This window comes from Daucus carota, chromosome 2, assembly GCF_001625215.2.
Source record: "Daucus carota subsp. sativus chromosome 2, DH1 v3.0, whole genome shotgun sequence".
NCBI classification, from domain to species: domain Eukaryota; kingdom Viridiplantae; phylum Streptophyta; class Magnoliopsida; order Apiales; family Apiaceae; genus Daucus; species Daucus carota.
In genome coordinates this window covers 14,456,866-14,474,734 of record NC_030382.2, presented here as the reverse complement: position 1 = coordinate 14,474,734, position 17,869 = coordinate 14,456,866, and the positions used below count along the sequence as shown (strand labels likewise).

At 33.3% G+C, this 17,869-nt stretch overlaps 1 protein-coding gene across 1 annotated transcript; it reads left to right on the top strand.

Moving 5' to 3' along the window:
• Positions 1–6,806: 6,806 nt before the first annotated feature.
• Positions 6,807–17,419, top strand: LOC108208914 (long chain acyl-CoA synthetase 4). The gene is made up of 19 exons (XM_017379530.2): positions 6,807–7,118; positions 8,626–8,689; positions 8,800–8,889; positions 9,069–9,125; positions 9,958–10,006; positions 10,972–11,048; positions 11,298–11,337; positions 11,416–11,510; positions 12,051–12,218; positions 12,396–12,506; positions 12,588–12,675; positions 13,032–13,098; positions 13,251–13,326; positions 13,399–13,516; positions 14,709–14,954; positions 15,050–15,189; positions 15,992–16,174; positions 16,311–16,430; positions 17,074–17,419. Exons 1-19 carry the CDS (start codon positions 6,973–6,975, stop codon positions 17,104–17,106), a joined length of 1,968 nt encoding a protein of 655 aa, XP_017235019.1. The 5' UTR covers positions 6,807–6,972; the 3' UTR covers positions 17,107–17,419.
• The last annotated feature ends 450 nt before the right edge of the window (positions 17,420–17,869 follow it).

Here is a 17,869-nt window from a genome sequence, read left to right as displayed (position 1 = left end):
TTATCATCATAGCTATTCTACACGTCTATTTTTTTCCGATTAATCAATGCAGCGGACAGCGATTGAATTTAAATGGTGAGTCATTTGATGGGAACTCCGGCTCCTTGACATACGAATGTTGCAACGTATTACCAACGGTTATTTTGACGTGAATGATAGGAACAACGGTTACATTCAACATGTTATCAACGGTTATTATTTTGACGTGAATGCTAGGAACTACGGTATTATCAACAGTTATTTTGACGTGAATGCTAGTTTCTCTCGTCCAACGCTTTTTATTTGCTATTGCCATTCGATTGATGTGGACCCATTCCTTTATTCACAAATCAAGTTTGAATCCTGAGCTGAAAGTGTGAATTTAAGGTGTGGTCAGTGGCGAGCGTGGTGTGTTTACAATATTTGCAGGACCTGAATGATGAGCCTGACATGTCATATTGTCATTACACAACGTGTCAGACATTGTAGAAATCAACATAACGCCTCTCACACATACACATATTGTTTCCATTTTACGAGGAATATGTTTGGTTTGATACTCCCTCCGTTTCAAAATACATGTCCACTTTAAAAAAAAAATTGTTCAAAATAGTTGTTCATTTTAACATTCAATGTAAATTTATATTTTCAAAATCAACTCTACTCCACATATTTCAAATTTATATTTCCAAGATCAACCCTATATCACATATTAGGTTCAATTAATGACTTATTAAACCTCTTTTCTCTCAAAATCCACATTTCTTAAATTATGTGATTTTTTAAAAATGGACATGTAATTTGAAACGGAGGGAGCGTTAAAAGCATCGCGTATCTACAAATCCCCAGTAAATTTGTTTTGGGTAGAAGCAGTTTTCATGACAGCAAGGCTGTATTGCCTTTCTTTAATTGAATATATATTAAAAATGGTATGTTTTAATTCAATTATTGTATATAAATTATATTATTTTAATATAATAAGAGATGGTGAAATTCTGCTATATGTCTCCAGAGGACTGGCCAGATATAGCAATACATTATGCTCTAATAGAATCGACAATATATTAAAAATGATATTGTTGTTATTATTTTAAGTTAATGTAAATAAAATGTATCATATTTTAATATAATAAGAGATGAAATAGAATTGTGCAACATGTCTCTGAAGGGTCGACGAGATATAGTTAATATTTTTTTCACTAAGTGTTTTTAGCGTTGTAAAAGTTTTAAACCTGATAAATTTTAATTTTCTTCTAAACTTTTCTTTTCAAGTTTTGGTCAAATTATTAATAGAAAAATATTATAAATTTAATTTGCTCCTAGGAATAAGTAATAATTTATTTAGTCTCGATTAATTCAAATTTCAGCAGGATCGGTCCCGGAATGCGTATATATACGATACACATGTGCATGAATCAAGACGTGTATAATGTGTAGTGTTAGGGGCCGTTTGGTTCGATTCGGAGAAACGGAATGAAATCCAGAAAGAGAAACGTGAAGAAAGAAAATGAATGATCCTGATCCTGAATTGTTTTACCTGTTTGGTTTTGTTGCAGAAGCGGAATGAAAATTTGTGTGATTAATTTTATATTCGATTTTTTTAATATTATATAATTTCAAAAGAGTAAAATGTATTCATATTTATAACAAGATAATTTATTTACATTCTAATAAATTAATATAATTTATTTATTCATGCTATTAATTTTTTAAAATAAATTAACACGTAAATTATGTCACAATTATATTTAATTTAAAATACTAAATTAAAATTATTTTTAATTCTTAAAAATACTTTATATGATAATCTTTTATTTTAATTGTTTAAAATATGAATTATAACTAAAAATAGAAAAAAAAAGTGGGGAAATGGAATCCAAATACCTAGTTGGGGGTGAGGAATGAGCTATGAGCATCATTGGATAAACCCACTACTAAAAAAGGGGAAAGGGAAGGATTATTTTTACAAAACAAACACGTACAAAGGGAATCAATTAAGTTGATTACTTTTCCCTTTGCTAAATACCCCTAATCAAACGGGCCCTTAGACTACTAATCCGTGTCACTGAGTGGTTATCACTCACAATCAGCTCGCCATTATCAATAACAAAAGACCCAAAACTTCATTTGTAAATCATGATTTGTCAGTTAGTTACAGAAAGTTTGCAGTTAACATTATGATCGTGCAAGTGCGTAGTTGAACTTTAATGTGCTCACTTCGACATGTTAGAGCATCTCCAATAGTCACTTAAGCCACTCTTCATATATAATATAAAAAATTGACTCTTAACAATTTAATGTACATTCATCTCCAACAACACTCTTTATATTCACTCTCTAAACAATATTTTACTATTAAATTACTTTTATTAAATAGGAGTACAATACAAGAGTGGAGAGAGAAAGTGGGTCCTTGTATTACTTTACAATAAAATATAACTTAAGAGTTGGTGGTAGACTCTTAAAAAAGATGAGAGAGAAGAAGCTCTTAGGGTTTTAAAGAGCCTCTAAGACTCTATTGGAGCTACAATTTTGTTGATGCTCTCTACTTTTTGATTTAAGAGCTTGTTTAAAGAGCTTGTTGGAGATGCTCTTATTAAATGAGATTCATTACGCTGCCTCATTTTTGAAGTTTGTACCATACCCCCTCCAGCTATTACACGACCACAAATGTTCGAAAAATCATTTAATCCGTGCACGGTTAGATGAATGGCACAAAGAGTCCGTTTGGCTAAAATAATGACTTGCTATGATTTAACGTAATTTATGTAACAGGTTGAGATTTTAAAATGTCTGTTTTGATAATTTTAATTTATTACCGACGTACAATTTATTAAAAGAATAAAAATTAAAATGATTTAGAGGTAGCTTATAACTTTGGAGTAATTTTTGTCAAAAAATAATTCAAGAAAATTAAGTCGCTGAAAAAAGTACCTCAGACTAATTTATGACTTTAAGTCAGTTTCTGGCTTATTTCTTATTTTAAGCCGACTTCTACACAAATAGACAGTTTTCAGCTTAAAGTCAGAAATTACTTAAAGTCTGGGCTTTAAATCCAGACAAACAGGCATAAAATCATTTAATTCAAACATTTCCATTTTTCAAAGTCTGGATACAAGCGAAAATGAAATAATAATAATAATAATAATAATAATAATAATAATAATAATAATAATAATAATAATAATAATAATAATAATAATAACAACAATAATAATAATAGATTGAAAGTTATTGTAAGAATTTTTAGTTAAATTCCAGAAAGTAGTTATAAATAATGTAGTTTGGTTGAGAAAAATAAGCAAATAACAACTTTATTCATCAAAAAGAGGTTAATCGAAAGTTAATTTCTACATGCAATCGAACAAACACTAATGCGACGTAGATCCTTTTAGCTCCCAAATATGAAGTCATCTATATGGATTTAACCGAAAAATCCGATCCAAATTTTGATTTGAATTTTGATCCAAACCGGAGAAAAACGATAATATATAAATTTAACGTCATTTGATTTGCCCACAATCAGATCTTATATAAGAAGATGATCAGATACAAGTCAAAAATTAAAATCAATTACTAATTATTTGAATATAATCATTAAATATTTAGATCATCTACTTGAATCTATTTTTGATAGATCCGATCAAGTGTTCAGGCCCCATCATCGTCACCAACTATCAATCATGACTGCCACCTCGCTGTCACTAAGCAGTCCCATCATCATCACTGCCTCTTTGACGCCAACAAGCATTCTCGCCCCAGTCCCTTTCTTCTTTCTGTACTTTTCTTCTTATTCTCTTTTTCCAATTTTATTCGACGACTTTTTTCGAAGTCATATATGTGACAGTCTTGTACTTCTCCCGCCATTTTTTTTCACCCATTCTCTCTTCGCGCGCGCATACACACATAGGCAAATGATCAAATAGACCAAAAACTAACTAAATAAAAACTAGAAACCCCAGGTCTTATATATATCCACCCATCCCACTTTCAATCCAACTCCTGCTATCATCCTCGACCACCGATTATTTTCACCGCCATCTACCTCCAATCCTCCACCTCACGTTGTTTTCTCCATTCACCACGCTTGACTTTCACCTGCTACCTTCTTCCGTCGCCTTTCTGTTGTTTCCCACCATCGGTTGTCATCGCCTCTTCTTCCTTTCCGATAACTTTCTTTCTTTTCTGTTCATTTTTATGATTCCCGGTAATCCCTGTGTGTTTTGATTGTAAATTCCAGTAATTACTTCATTATAGACGGTGTCGTTGAGGGTGAGATTGGAGATGATGATGATGATGATGATAGTTTTCTCCATTCACCACGCTTGACTTTCACCAGCCACCTTCTTCCGCCGTCTTTCTGTTGTTTCCCATCATCGGTTGTCATCGCCTCTTCTTCCTTTCCGATAACTTTCTTTCTTTTCCGTCCATTTTTATGATTCCCGGCAATCCCTGTGTGTTTTGATTGTAAATTCCAACAACTACTTCATCAAAGATGGTGTCGTTGAGGGTGAGATTGGAGATGATGATATAATGACGTATATATGTATGTTTCATTATGTAGTGATTTTTATAATATAAATAAGTGATTATTACAACACATGTCAGTGATTTTTGTAATATAAATTAGTGCTTGCACTTTGAACCTCGCAGTTATAAAAAGTATGTGAAAATAATGATTTTATGTGAGATGTTGATCGATACTCATCGATTATAGCTAAAATTAATGGTGATAGATGGTTAGAGATCATTGGTGGTGATCGAATGCCTTCCACGTCCGATCGTATTCAATAACTGTATTAGGTCTCCAAGGTGAATATGCTGTGGTCGACAGAACAATACAGGCAAAAGAAGATGGTAAAATGGATCCATAACTTCGGGAAGATGGTAGCAAGAGTGAGAAACGCACGTACACGCATTCATGTTTTATCAAGAAGAAACTATCCATCGTGGGAGGTGGTGACCATTTTGCGCGGAAGCAACCCATCCTGAGGTCCTGGGCCCCGGAGACCACCTCCCACGACAAAGAGTTTCTTCTTGATAAAGCACGCGCGCAGCGTGCGTTTGCGCGTCGGTGCATTGACTTTTGCTGAAAGTCTCAACATTATTTTAATGATTTGAGTTTCATTATTATATTTGAAATTGAAGACATTGCATAATTGTCAACTATAAATAGCCTTTTTATAATTTTGTAGTTAATCGGTTTTTTTATAATAAAATAAATTAAACAGAACGGATGTCTAATAAATACGAAAATATATCGGCCTGCATAAAATTCGGCAACGATCCGATCTATATCCATCTTATTATTTTACCTATATCCATTCTTTATCGGATTCGGATCAGTGTCGTCTTTTTATAGACGGATCGATATTCAGATTCGTTAGGATCACGGGTTTCAGATCGGATATTTAATTCATTTTTTTTTCATTCTAATAAAAACAACTTGCTCCAAAATTACAAAGGCATATTCTTATGGACAATGCTGTGATTTAAAAAGTACAAAAACATAATTCAAGCCAAAAAAAATAAATTTACGTACCTTCGAAAGGAGCTCATATAATGAAAAATATCAGATAAAAATATTTTCAATATATAACACACCTTGGATCATGTTATAAATAGATTAGATCATTATAAATACATATCCAATTCATATATTTTTAAATCTTTTAATCGGATTAAAAATCAGGAATAATTTTTTTTTAATTAAATTTGTAAAAGATCTCGGATGGAATTTCCGTTTCTCAACCACACATATATTTGAATAAAAATCATCAGCACATCATAAAACAAAATAACTGAAATATTGAGTCACAGTCACATCTATTTTAGTGACAAAATCTCAAATTTGATTAATAAAATTTTAATTATGTTGGACTCATAAAGCTAATATTATCAACATAGTTTATACGAATAACTAAATTATGCATTATTTTTTATTCTTATTTACATATATATGAATTTATCCCATAAACATTTTTCACAAATTTCTCCCTTTTTAGAAGGAATTTGCTCTTATCTTTCTGGTTGGACAAATTTGGTCATTTTAATCATGTATACAAATTAAAATTTCAACATCACACTTGCTTGTAAGTTAGTAGAATACAGCATAATGCTTGACTCGTTCATAAGTCAAAACTTTAAAGTAAATACAATTCAACCAGAATAGAAAAACTTATCTTGTAGAAAAACTTACTAGGTGTTTGTTTAAGATTTATAAGTCCTGAATTATAAGTTATGAGTATTTATTTGTACTGTTTGTGTAATAAGTCAAAAAGTATTTATAAAAAGTTAGGAATGGTAGCTTTTGTTTACATATTTTCCAAGAGGGTTACGAGAACTTCTTGAAATGAGAATCGTGAGAACTTCCTTAATTTATTATATTTTGACTAATCTAAACATCAAACTAGTGGGTACCCAATATAAAAAATGTATATAAAACTAGTCTCTCCCTAGCTAGTCAAAAAAAAATTCAAAAAAAAAAGTCCACTACCACGTCATCAGTGATTTTTTTTATTTTTTTAGCTAGCTAGGTGGAGACCTTAATGATATACATTTTTTGTGAAGGTGCCCCTGGCTGGGCTCTTTAAATGAATGAGATTTTGATCAATTAAAAAAGTTCTCACGGTTCTCATTTTAAAAAAGTTCTCATTTGAGCAAGTGCCTATTTTCCAAACACTTTAATCACTTATAAGTCTTGTTTTGCTTCTAACTTCTACTCCACTTATTTAGTTTAAGCAAGAAGCACATATTTTAAGCTCACCTAAACGGCCACTTATTAAGAAAGAATATAAAAAGAAAATAAAATTGCAGAAACATTTTAGACAAAAGAGAATGGTGTCCGCAAAATCAGAAAAGTAATAAACAAATCCGAATATGTCCTCCCTATATCGTCTCCGCTCTGGTTAAATATACTCACCATCACCCTTCAATTACCTCACACCAACATATATATAATCTCACTTGCTCTCACACACAACCACCGATCCGATGGCGAATATCAAGAGATATATTGTTCAAGTTGAGCCGGCCAAGCCATCGGAAGACGGCAAGCCGGCGATGGGACCGGTTTACCGGAGCACCTTCGGCGTCGAGCCTCATATTCCTGGAATGGAGAGCTGCTGGGACATTTTTCGGTACTCTCTCTCTCCCCCTCTCCCTCTCCCTCTCCCTCTCTCTCTCTCTCTCTCTCTCTCTCTCCCTCTCCCTCTCCCTCTCCCTCTCCCTCTCTCTCTCTCTCTCCCTCTCTCTCTACCTCTCTCTCTCACCATCTCTCTCTCTCTCTCTCTCTCCCTTGCTCGCTCGCTAGATCTCTCTTATTTTTAAGTTCGGGAACTCGATATGATGTCTATTGTACTTTGTCTCAAGTGATTGTGATCTCCTAAAAGTTGTTTCAGTTTCATATATGTATTTGTTGCAGCATTTGAGAGATATATGTTGTGTGTATAATCGAGTTTAATTTTCTTTTCTAGTCGGAGCTTGATTTGAAGTTTATTCAAGCTGATTTTCAAGCAGCATTAGAGACATGTGTTGTGTGCATATGCAATTTAGTTTGGTTTCTATATCTAGCTGTTGTACTTGATTCGGAGTTTATTTTATTTCGGTTTAAGTGCTTTTGATCTGCGGGGAATTGCGTCTTAGTAGGATAAGTTTTTGTTGCATCATTCATGATATCTGTTATTATGGAAGAGGAATCAATTCAGTACACTTATATTTCAATATGTAGGGCTTGATTTAAAGTTTACATTACGTCATAATGATTGATTTGACTTTCTTTGGAGGATTATGTTTCCGTACAATAATTTTTTTTTATAGCTTTTGAGATATGCTCTCTCTACACACACACATGTATGCATGTATGTATCATTGTTATATAACCTAAGAGGATAAGTTCAGTATAATTATCTATTTCTGGTTGCTGAACTTGATTTGGAGTTTAAATTACTTATTATACTGATTATGATCTTTGCAAAATTGTGTACTGGTAACAAAATATTTCTTTGTAGCATTTGAGATATCTGTTCTTTTAGAATATATATTGTTGTTATATCACTGAAGAGGATACAGTTGCATTTAATACTCTAATTTACATTTTATTATGTAGAGGGTTATGTTTTGCTTTGCAAGTGCAGTTGACATACAGTTCAGCTTTAGTTGTTATCTTAATATTATCTGATCATAATCTCCGGTGTGCTTGTCTGTTTATTGAATGATGAGTTTTTGGTATAGCAGCATTGGAGATGTATGCTGTCTAAATACATTACTGCTTATCACGGAGTAAATACAATTTCGTTTACTTTTTGTTTAGTTGGACTATACTATGTATAGGATTATGCTTTGCTTTTATAAAGTGGAGCTGATATATAGTTGAATTCTAGTTGAACTTGATTGAAATTTCTTGCACTTGATATTAGCTGATTATGATCTTCAGAGAGCTGGTTTTTCTTCTATGATAATTTTTTTGTAGCATTTCAGATATCTTCTATATATGTATCATATCTCTACATCATTGCAGAGGATGCAGTTGTTTAGTTATTTTTTTGCTGTTGCATATTATTGTGTAGAGGTTTATGTTTCACTTTATTGAGTGGAGTCTGATATAATATCTATAACTTATGGATTTAATACATGTTGATGTAACAGCATGTCGGTGGAAAAGTATCCTGATAATCCAATGCTTGGTCACCGTGAGATTGTGGACGGGAAGGTATATTTGTTTTTTAAGCTATGTGCTCCTAAAGAAGTTGGCCTTCTTAATTTTTTTCATTTTTTGTATAAAGTTTCATCAATCTGAGTTATATTTGGTTTTTCGTGAAGCATGGAGATTATGTGTGGCTTACGTACAAACAAGTGTATGACATGGTGATGAAAGTTGGGAATGCCATTCGCAGTTGTGGTGTTGAAAAGGTAAGTGATCTCAGATCAATGAATATGTTATTTTCGTACTCCAGATTTTATTGCTCAATAAATGAGCTTGCTTCACCTTCAAAGAACTGTTTCTTTTTCGTTTTTTCTATACGTGCTGCCAGTGTCCTAGTGGTGTCATTTCTGCATTTATTTTATTAAATGTATGATGCTGATTGTAGGGAGGAAGATGCGGTATATATGGTGCCAATTCCGAGGGGTGGATTATTAGCATGGAGGTATATGTTCTTGTAGATTGATTTTATCATAGAAATTGTAACCAGTTCGTCTTTAAAAAAACCTTTCTATTATGAGTAATTTACATATATATCCTTACCAATATCTAAATTTTTATCCTTAAAGCCAATTTTTTGTGGCAGCTTCCATTTGTGATCATTGATACAAGATGGCATACTTAAAGAAGCCGATCTTGTTAACACTAAACTTTAGTATACCATCCATTCCCTTCTCAATTGATAGTATATCATAATATTAGTTCTTAAATTTCAAGGGTGGTTGGTAATAAATTTTTGCTAAACAACTGTCTATGAGAGTGCCCCGTAGATTCTTATACATACCATGCAAGTAACCAATAAGTATGGTTAATGATCTTTGCCTTTTACTGAAGATTTTTCATTGCACCTCCTTGTTTAGGACAAAACACCTTAGCACAACTAGAAAACAGCTAAAAAAAGATAAGGGTGCAAAATTTTTATAAAATATAAGTTTCAAAAGCATCATTTTGAAGTTTAAAAACCTAGGGCTTAACTTAGAGATTAGGATTCATGGGTTTAGCTTATGCAAGCTAACTTAGAGTTCCCTCCAAAATTATAACAGCCATTGGCCCATTGCATTCAGCTATCCTATTGCTTCCTGCCCATCCAATGCCTAATTACCTTGTATGTTTTAATCAGCAGTTTGTTACTACCGATCGATAGTAATGGCTGTTACTTATAAGTGTTTATTATTAATAATAATATTGTTTCCCTCTCCTTTTCATATGTTAAAATGAGTGATTTATTCCTAGGAAGTATATGCTCTGTAATCTTTCTGACAGATAAACAAATGCAGGCTTGTAATGCTCAGGGTTTATACTGTGTTCCTTTGTATGACACCTTAGGTATGTACCCTTTCACAATTATCAGTTGTTATGTTTTTCAAGAGCAAGCAAAAAAACAAACCCACTCATTATGTAATTATCTATTAATGTTCCATCAAGTTAACTCTCTTCAATTCTGAACCTACTGCATAGTTTTGCAATCAGAAATGTTGTTGAGTGCTAAGATGGGTAAGCCTGAGAAAATGGAAAAAGCAGGGTAAGTAAAACTGACAAGTGTTTTGGTAAAAAAATGATAGAAATTCCAAGTTAAAGGTCCAAAAAGAAGTGTTAAAATAAAAATAAGGGTCGAAAATATTTCTATTTAAATTTGTTCAATATCTGCTTTTCTTTGAAGTTGTGGAAAATGCTTTCAGAGAACATATTAGAGCAAGTCCAATGACATGCTATATCTTTGTTCTATAGCTATATTATAAAAAAAAACTAAAAATCACCACTCCAATGGTGTTTTATGTCTTGTGCTAAAATAGAACAATGCTATAGTTTGTTCTAAATATAGAACAAAAGATAGATGGAGTTATAATTGCCAACACACTAAAAAGTGAAAATAGTGGGGTCCTTGCTGTAAAGTTGTCTTGAAAAATTAAATTTGTAGTTAAAAGAGTGGGGTACTTGAAGAATAAGTTAAATTTGGAACAAGATATAGCACCATTAAAGACATGTTAGTTTAGCATCAATTATCACTTTTTGATGATAAGTTAGAGCAATAGCTATATCTATTTTAGCACAACTATCGGACTTGCTCTTACAAGTGTTTTCCTTAATAAACACTAATGTTTAAGAAGTTTGAGAAGTTGCTTTTAGGGTCTACCAAACAATTGTGAGAGGGGGCTCTAAGTAAACACCCCCCAATATAAAACGGAGTTTTCTTTATAAAGTTATCTCCAGCAGAAGAATCAGGTTCTTACTACGATGGTTTGTGTTAAGCTTAATTTCTTGTAGTTTGATGATGTGTTATCATGATCTAGGTGCCAGTGCTGTGGAATTTGTCATTTGCCATGCTGAGGTTTCTATTGTTTTTTCTGAAGAAAAAAAGATTACTGAGGTAAACATTTCCTTTCTTAACTTTTGTTAAACTATAATAAACCTTGTAGTGATCTTTTAAGATACCGATTTCTTACTGTTTTTTATGTTGTACACACTGTACAGTATCACACATGGCAATTTTATTTCCTAAATGTTGATGTTACAATACTTCTGTATGATAATATGATGCTATTGCTAGCAATGATACACTAAAGAATCCTACACATATTTGGATTTACATGGACTCCTCACTGACTTGTCTTTGCAGGTGTTTAAAACATTTCCGAAGACAGCAGAGTACGTAAAAAGTAAGTCACAGATAACTCAAGATACCCCCCTTGTTGCATGTGTAATCATAATTTGATCATCTGGCTTTTCCATTGCAGCAATTGTAAGCTTCGGAAAAGTTACTTCAGAACAAAGGGAAGAAGCTGCGAAGCTGGGTGTAGCAATATATTCTTGGGATGAATTCTTAGTTTTGGTAAGTTACGCTTTAATCACAAACTGGTATTGTTCAAATTTGTCAAGTTTAAGTTGAAAGGATTCTCACTCGCTTTATCAAAGTCATGTTAATAAGTACACTTCATCACGAAGGCCACGAGCATCTCCACGAGTAAAATTCTTTTAATATCTAATGCACCTGTCTTGCTATACATAAGAAATTAGTTTAATGGCAAGTTTTAGAAGTTGTCAATCAAGGAGCTGATTTCTTTCTTTTTTGATCTTAAAAAATTCTTTTTGTACGTGGCACTGTGGCAGTAAGCAAATACACTGGGTATATGTAAAATTGTCTTAACAACACAATAACAGTACTTGTACATACATACATACATACACATATATATATATATATATATATATATATATATATATATATATATATATATATATATATATAATTGCTACTTCTGTTGAGGTGTTATTAATGGTTCTAATATTAACCTGTAATATGAGGTATCTAAGTACCAGACCTTTTACATGCATATGGTTTTTATGCACTAGCCTTTGCCTTTATGTGCAGGGAGATGGTAAACACTATGAGCTACCTGTGAAAAAGAAGAGTGACATATGTACGATAATGTACACAAGTGGAACTACAGGTGATCCTAAGGGTGTCTTAATTTCCAACAACAGCATTGTTACCATTGTAGCTGCGGTGAATCGCTTCCTACAGGGTGTGAATGAACCCGTAAGTATCCACTAGTTCTACACCTGCACCATCTTTTTTGTTGTGATGCTCACATTTTAACATTCAGTCCAACTCCAACCTTTTCTTCCTTCTCTTATTCTTTGTGAATTCTTATAGCTCTTCATTTAAAATCAAGTCTCATCATTCTTCATTTCCCCTTCTTTGAAAATTGAGCAGTTAACAGTAAATGATGTATATCTTTCGTATCTTCCACTGGCTCATATATTCGACCGGATAATAGAAGAGTGCTTTATCAGTCACGGGGCACAAATAGGATTTTGGCGTGGGGTAAGATGGCTACCTGTTATATATTCTACATGTATGAGTTTTAACATTCTATTAAAATTGGCCATTTTTTACAATCTTTAGGATGTCAAGCTGTTGGTCGAAGACATTGGAGTGCTAAAGCCAACTGTCCTGTGTGCTGTTCCTCGAGTTTTAGATAGAATATATTCTGGTGAGGAAATACATATATTGCAGTAATGCTTTTGAATTTCAGGGTTTTCTTTATCATGTGGATGCATGTTTGTGTACCTCTTTATAAAAGCAAATTTGCTGTAGTGTCTCTTGTTCATTACTCACTGGGCATGAATTCTCTCCATTTGATTCTGATCCACAACCAACTATTGTGCATTAGAAGGGAAGTAAATTTGTAGTTCCAAATTCTGCTACAGTTGTCTATATTCTGGTTATCATGTCCAGATCTTCCTGATGTTTTTGGTTTGGTGCAAATGTGGTGGTTCGAGAATTTGATATTTGTACTGATAGTTATGAATTATAATAATAGTTGGTAACTAATATGTACAATTGTAGGTTTGACACAAAAGATATCTTCAGGCGGTTTCTTAAAGAATATCTTGTTTAATGTTGCGTACTCATAGTAAGTTCAATTCCAAAATTTATTTTGGATTAACGAATGACTAAATCCAGTTTTCAGTTGCTGTTATTGATTTATAATGTTGCGTGATGAACTGATTCACACTCTTTTTTCTAATTCATTTTGTAATTCTATTTAATTATTATAATCTGCAGCAAATTACTCGGCATGAATAATGGGCATAAACATGAAGAAGCAGCTCCACTTTTTGATAAATTTGTATTTGATAAGGTAGAGATACTTCAAAATCTCTTGTTTTAATTATCATATATAGAGCAATGACTCAAGAACTTCCTCTGTCAGGTTAAGCAAGGCTTGGGAGGTAAAGTAAGGCTCATTTTATCTGGGGCAGCTCCTCTGGCAAATCATGTAGAATCTTACCTGAAAGTGGTGACGTGCTCCCATGTTCTTCAAGGATATGGTATGTGATATTTCTGGTCATTAAGTTTTCTTCATTGTCGTGTCTTCCTCATTGTGTTTATACTTTATTTAAAAGCACTTTTGCCGTCACAAAGCATGGTAAATCACGAGTCGGCATCAACTGATATGTCTGACTTGTACCTCTTCATTTCCTATCAAGCAGCTCTGTAATACGGACTTTTTCGCCTCTGTATTCTGTTTGTAAGAAATTATATATGGGGCTAAGTTCCCATGTTGAAAAGTTTTGTTAGTAAACATATATGGCCTGGTAAGGAATTAAGAATAGCTTAATTCTTAACTAATTAATGAAATAACTTTAAGAAATATTGTTATAAGTAAAAAAATTTCTGACACGGACCTGTCAATCATCACACGGTTAAATTATTGTGGTATTAAAATTTAAATAGTTAGAATCGTGTTTTGCTTGTAAATATCTTGTTATTAATTTGTAAGTATATCTTATAATATAATTCTTAGTTTTGTGCTTTTTAAAATGAATCCCTTTCTATCTTCTTCAAAGGTGAGAAGACATGTTAAAACCTGTGCAGGAAATTGTATAATTGCTAAAGTTTGCTTTGTTGCAGAGGTGTGGATATCATTATATGTATTGTAGTAGTTTTGTATGAACTCCAAACCTTGCAAAATGCTGGGGATAATTCTTCTCAGTGTAGTGATTCGTATATCTCTAGGTGTCTACTGCTTGCTGTTCAAGTAAATTTGAAAAATAAAGAGTTTCTTCTTGTAATCAGATTTTTTTTTTTTTAACTTTAAAATTTTGTTTAACTGTTAGCTTGCCTGTTCTATTAAAGGCTTTGCTACTTAAGTGTATCACCTCTGTCATTTTATAATTACCAAACTCGGAGCTGCCATCATATAAAAAGCATTTTCATAAAATGTTCTGCTTTCTCCTTTTACATGTATTGGCGCTGTGTGGTGCTCTTGTTTGTATAATTTTCCTCCTCTAGTGAGGGTAATTACCCGAGCGGCCGAGTCTTTACCTATGCCCTGGTGATATGCTTTTGCAAGGATTAAATTGAATATATGGATCTTGTTTTTGGAATTTCCAAGTATATTGTAGTTGTATCAATGATGAACAATATTTTAAAGAGTGTGTATCCTATACTATACGGAAAAGGAAACGAAGGGACGTGTATCCTGTTTGACAATCCTGTTCCTCTCTAACTGTGCTGCAGGCCTCACAGAAACGTGCGCAGGGTCATTTGTGTCAATACCAAATGAGCAGACTATGCTGGGTACAGTAGGCCCCCCAGTACCTAATGTGGACGCACGTCTAGAATCTGTGCCAGAAATGGGTTATGATGCTCTTTCAAGCACTCCACGTGGAGAAATATGCATAAGAGGGGAGACTTTGTTTTCAGGATATTACAAACGAGAAGACCTCACAAAAGAGGTCTTGGTTGATGGATGGTTCCATACAGGTGTGGCATATTTCTCTCTGAACTCAATATTGGGATCCCTACAGCAATGCATTTACATTCCCATGAATGCAGATGCTTACAATGTTCTGGTACAGGGGATATTGGTGAGTGGCAACCAAATGGAGCTATGAAAATAGTTGACCGCAAGAAGAACATATTCAAGCTTGCACAAGGAGAATATGTGGCAGTAGAAAATTTAGAGAATATATATGGTCTTGTTGCTGCCATTGACTCAGTATGTCCTTTATCATAACACTAGTATTCTCTTCATTTCTTTACAAGAAGCACCATTAATCTCTTCATTTCTTTACAAGGAGCACGTGATTAGGTCTGCTAGGCTTTAATTTTTTGTTTAATGAAGAGCATTTTCTACTATATGTTATCTATTTTAATTATTTTGTAGAAGTCGTCATTGAATAGTGAGGGTAGTTTAGGAAAAGGGAATCTTGTCTAGAAGAAGATATGATGTAGAATGGAGATGCACACATACTATGATAATTGGCGTGTCTTCTAGTCTTAATTTTTATTCAAGGAGAGAAAATTAATGAGTATCCCTTTGTTCCTTTTGTTGATTTGAGGACCTCTGGAAAATCAATGAGTGTCCCTTTGTTCCTTCTGTTGACTTGAGGACCTCTGGACTGCCATTAGCAAAAGGATTGAAACTCTAAATCTATTTTTCTGGATTGTCAATTTTGCATGTCTTTTGAATATTAGCGTAAAAGAAAAGAATGCGAAGATTGACCTTTAAGCCTTTGGACTGCCCTATGAGGATTGTAGTGTACTTGTATCACCCCTTTGAACTTTAGTTGATTACAGCTGCATCCTTGGGGATTGTGACATGAGTTGATCAGATGTTGATCCGGATTGTATATTTAGGAATATGTAGAGGTATATGTAATGTTTGTTTCTGTTTCATGTATACTGAAGTACTTTCCCCTCTTGTATACGAGTAGTATGGCTATAAAAAGCAAAGAGATCTGCTCACATTACATATCAAATTGTGCTTGACATTGAGTGTAACTCTTGTGTTGATTCAGATATGGGTATATGGGAATAGCTTCGAGTCTTACCTTGTTGCTGTAGTGAACCCGAATATGCAAGCAATTGAGAGTTGGTCTAATGAAAATGGTCTATCTGGGGATTTTCATTCCCTTTGTCAAACTGAGAAGGTGAAAGAATATATACTTGGAGAGCTATCGAAGATTGGAAAAGAGAAAAAGGTTTGCCTTATATCAGTTCTTGAGTGATTCACCAGTTACTGTTTGCCATTCAGTAGTTTGTTTTGTTGTTTGGCTGCTTGAAAAATTATAGAGGAACATAATTATTCATCATTTCCAATCTTTATTCTCTTGGCAGTTGAAAGGATTTGAAATCATTAGGGCTGTTCACCTAGACCCTGTCCCATTTGACATGGATCGCGACCTGATCACTCCTACATTTAAAAAGAAAAGGCCTCAGATGCTTAAATATTATCAGGTAACTCTATTTTTATCGGCCTAAAAAATTGGAACATATGCTCATTTTCTATTTTAAGCAAAAATGAAGAAATTCCGATGTTTAGGATTTTTCATTCATCATACAGTCGGTGTGGTCCAAGTAAACATTGTGGAAGTATGATGGTCTGTTTGTGAATTTGTACAATTGTTGTTTAGACATTAGTCTGACTGCATGTGCGGTACACAAGAATATCTTACTTGCACCGGCTTCTGTTTATTGCTACTGGACCACAATGGCACTTTCTTGAGACTACTTGTTCAACTTTTGAAGGATTGATTCTTAATTTCCTCCAATATTACTTCCTAGAATGATACAAACCAAAGCCATCTCACTTTGTAATTGCATAGCATGATACAAAGTTACAACTTAAAAGCCAATCTTACTTTTGACATACTTACCACAGATAATCCTCAGGCACAAACCATGAAATTAAAAAGAGATATATTTGTTCAAATTATGGTTATGCATATACTATGCTAAGTATATGGCGTACAAATTTGCTTTGATATTTCTGCATTTAATTTTTTGGCACCGTTACGGAATATTAATCTGGAATTTGTCCCTCAATGATTTTAATAAACTTTTTACTGTGACTAATATGAGATGGGTTCTATCGTTGCAGAATATCGTTGACAGTATGTACAAGAAGAAGTAATTTCTCTGCCCAGGGGCACAGTGTTAACATCCCTTTATTGCCTGCAGACTGTACAGATCCTTCGCTTCTATGTCCAGTAATCAGACTAAATCAGAAATTGTACAATTCAATGTTGTACTTTTGCTTGATAATCAATTAATTCACTAAAATTTGTTTCAAGAACTGCAGCAAAGATGCATAAAAACAATATGAGGTACTTTATTATTTTCTAAATTTGCGGGTGCTAAGTTACCTGCATGATTGCATGATGTATACATGTGGCGAGTTAGAATTTATATTCTACAGAGTAACATGCAAAATAGTTTGCTGGTGATGATTTTAAATAGTTTGTTGCAGATAGTAGCAAATTTAGTGTTTTCAGTTGGAACTTTTACAACTTCTATAAACATTTGCATATTCTTATGTCATGCATTTATCTGTCTCACAATTTCCCGTAACATTTGAGATGCATGGCTCTTGTTTTCAACATTTATATAATCAGTTAGTACTTCTACACCTATTGAGTAATGTCTAGCCTTACAATCTGGTTGAATGAAAAACTGAAATGGTAAGAAATTCAGATAGTGTCTTTAATCTGGAGGTGATAAAGTAGTTCTAGTGCCCTCTTGGTTAGAGTTTGAAAAAAATTGCGTGAGTGGGAGTGTGTTTAGTTATAAAACAAAAAAATTAGTTTCTACGACGGTCAGAAATGCTCATGATTTAAGTTAACACTCTTTTAAATTCTGAATCGAGAGACTTGGGATGCCAAGTTAATAAAAATAAT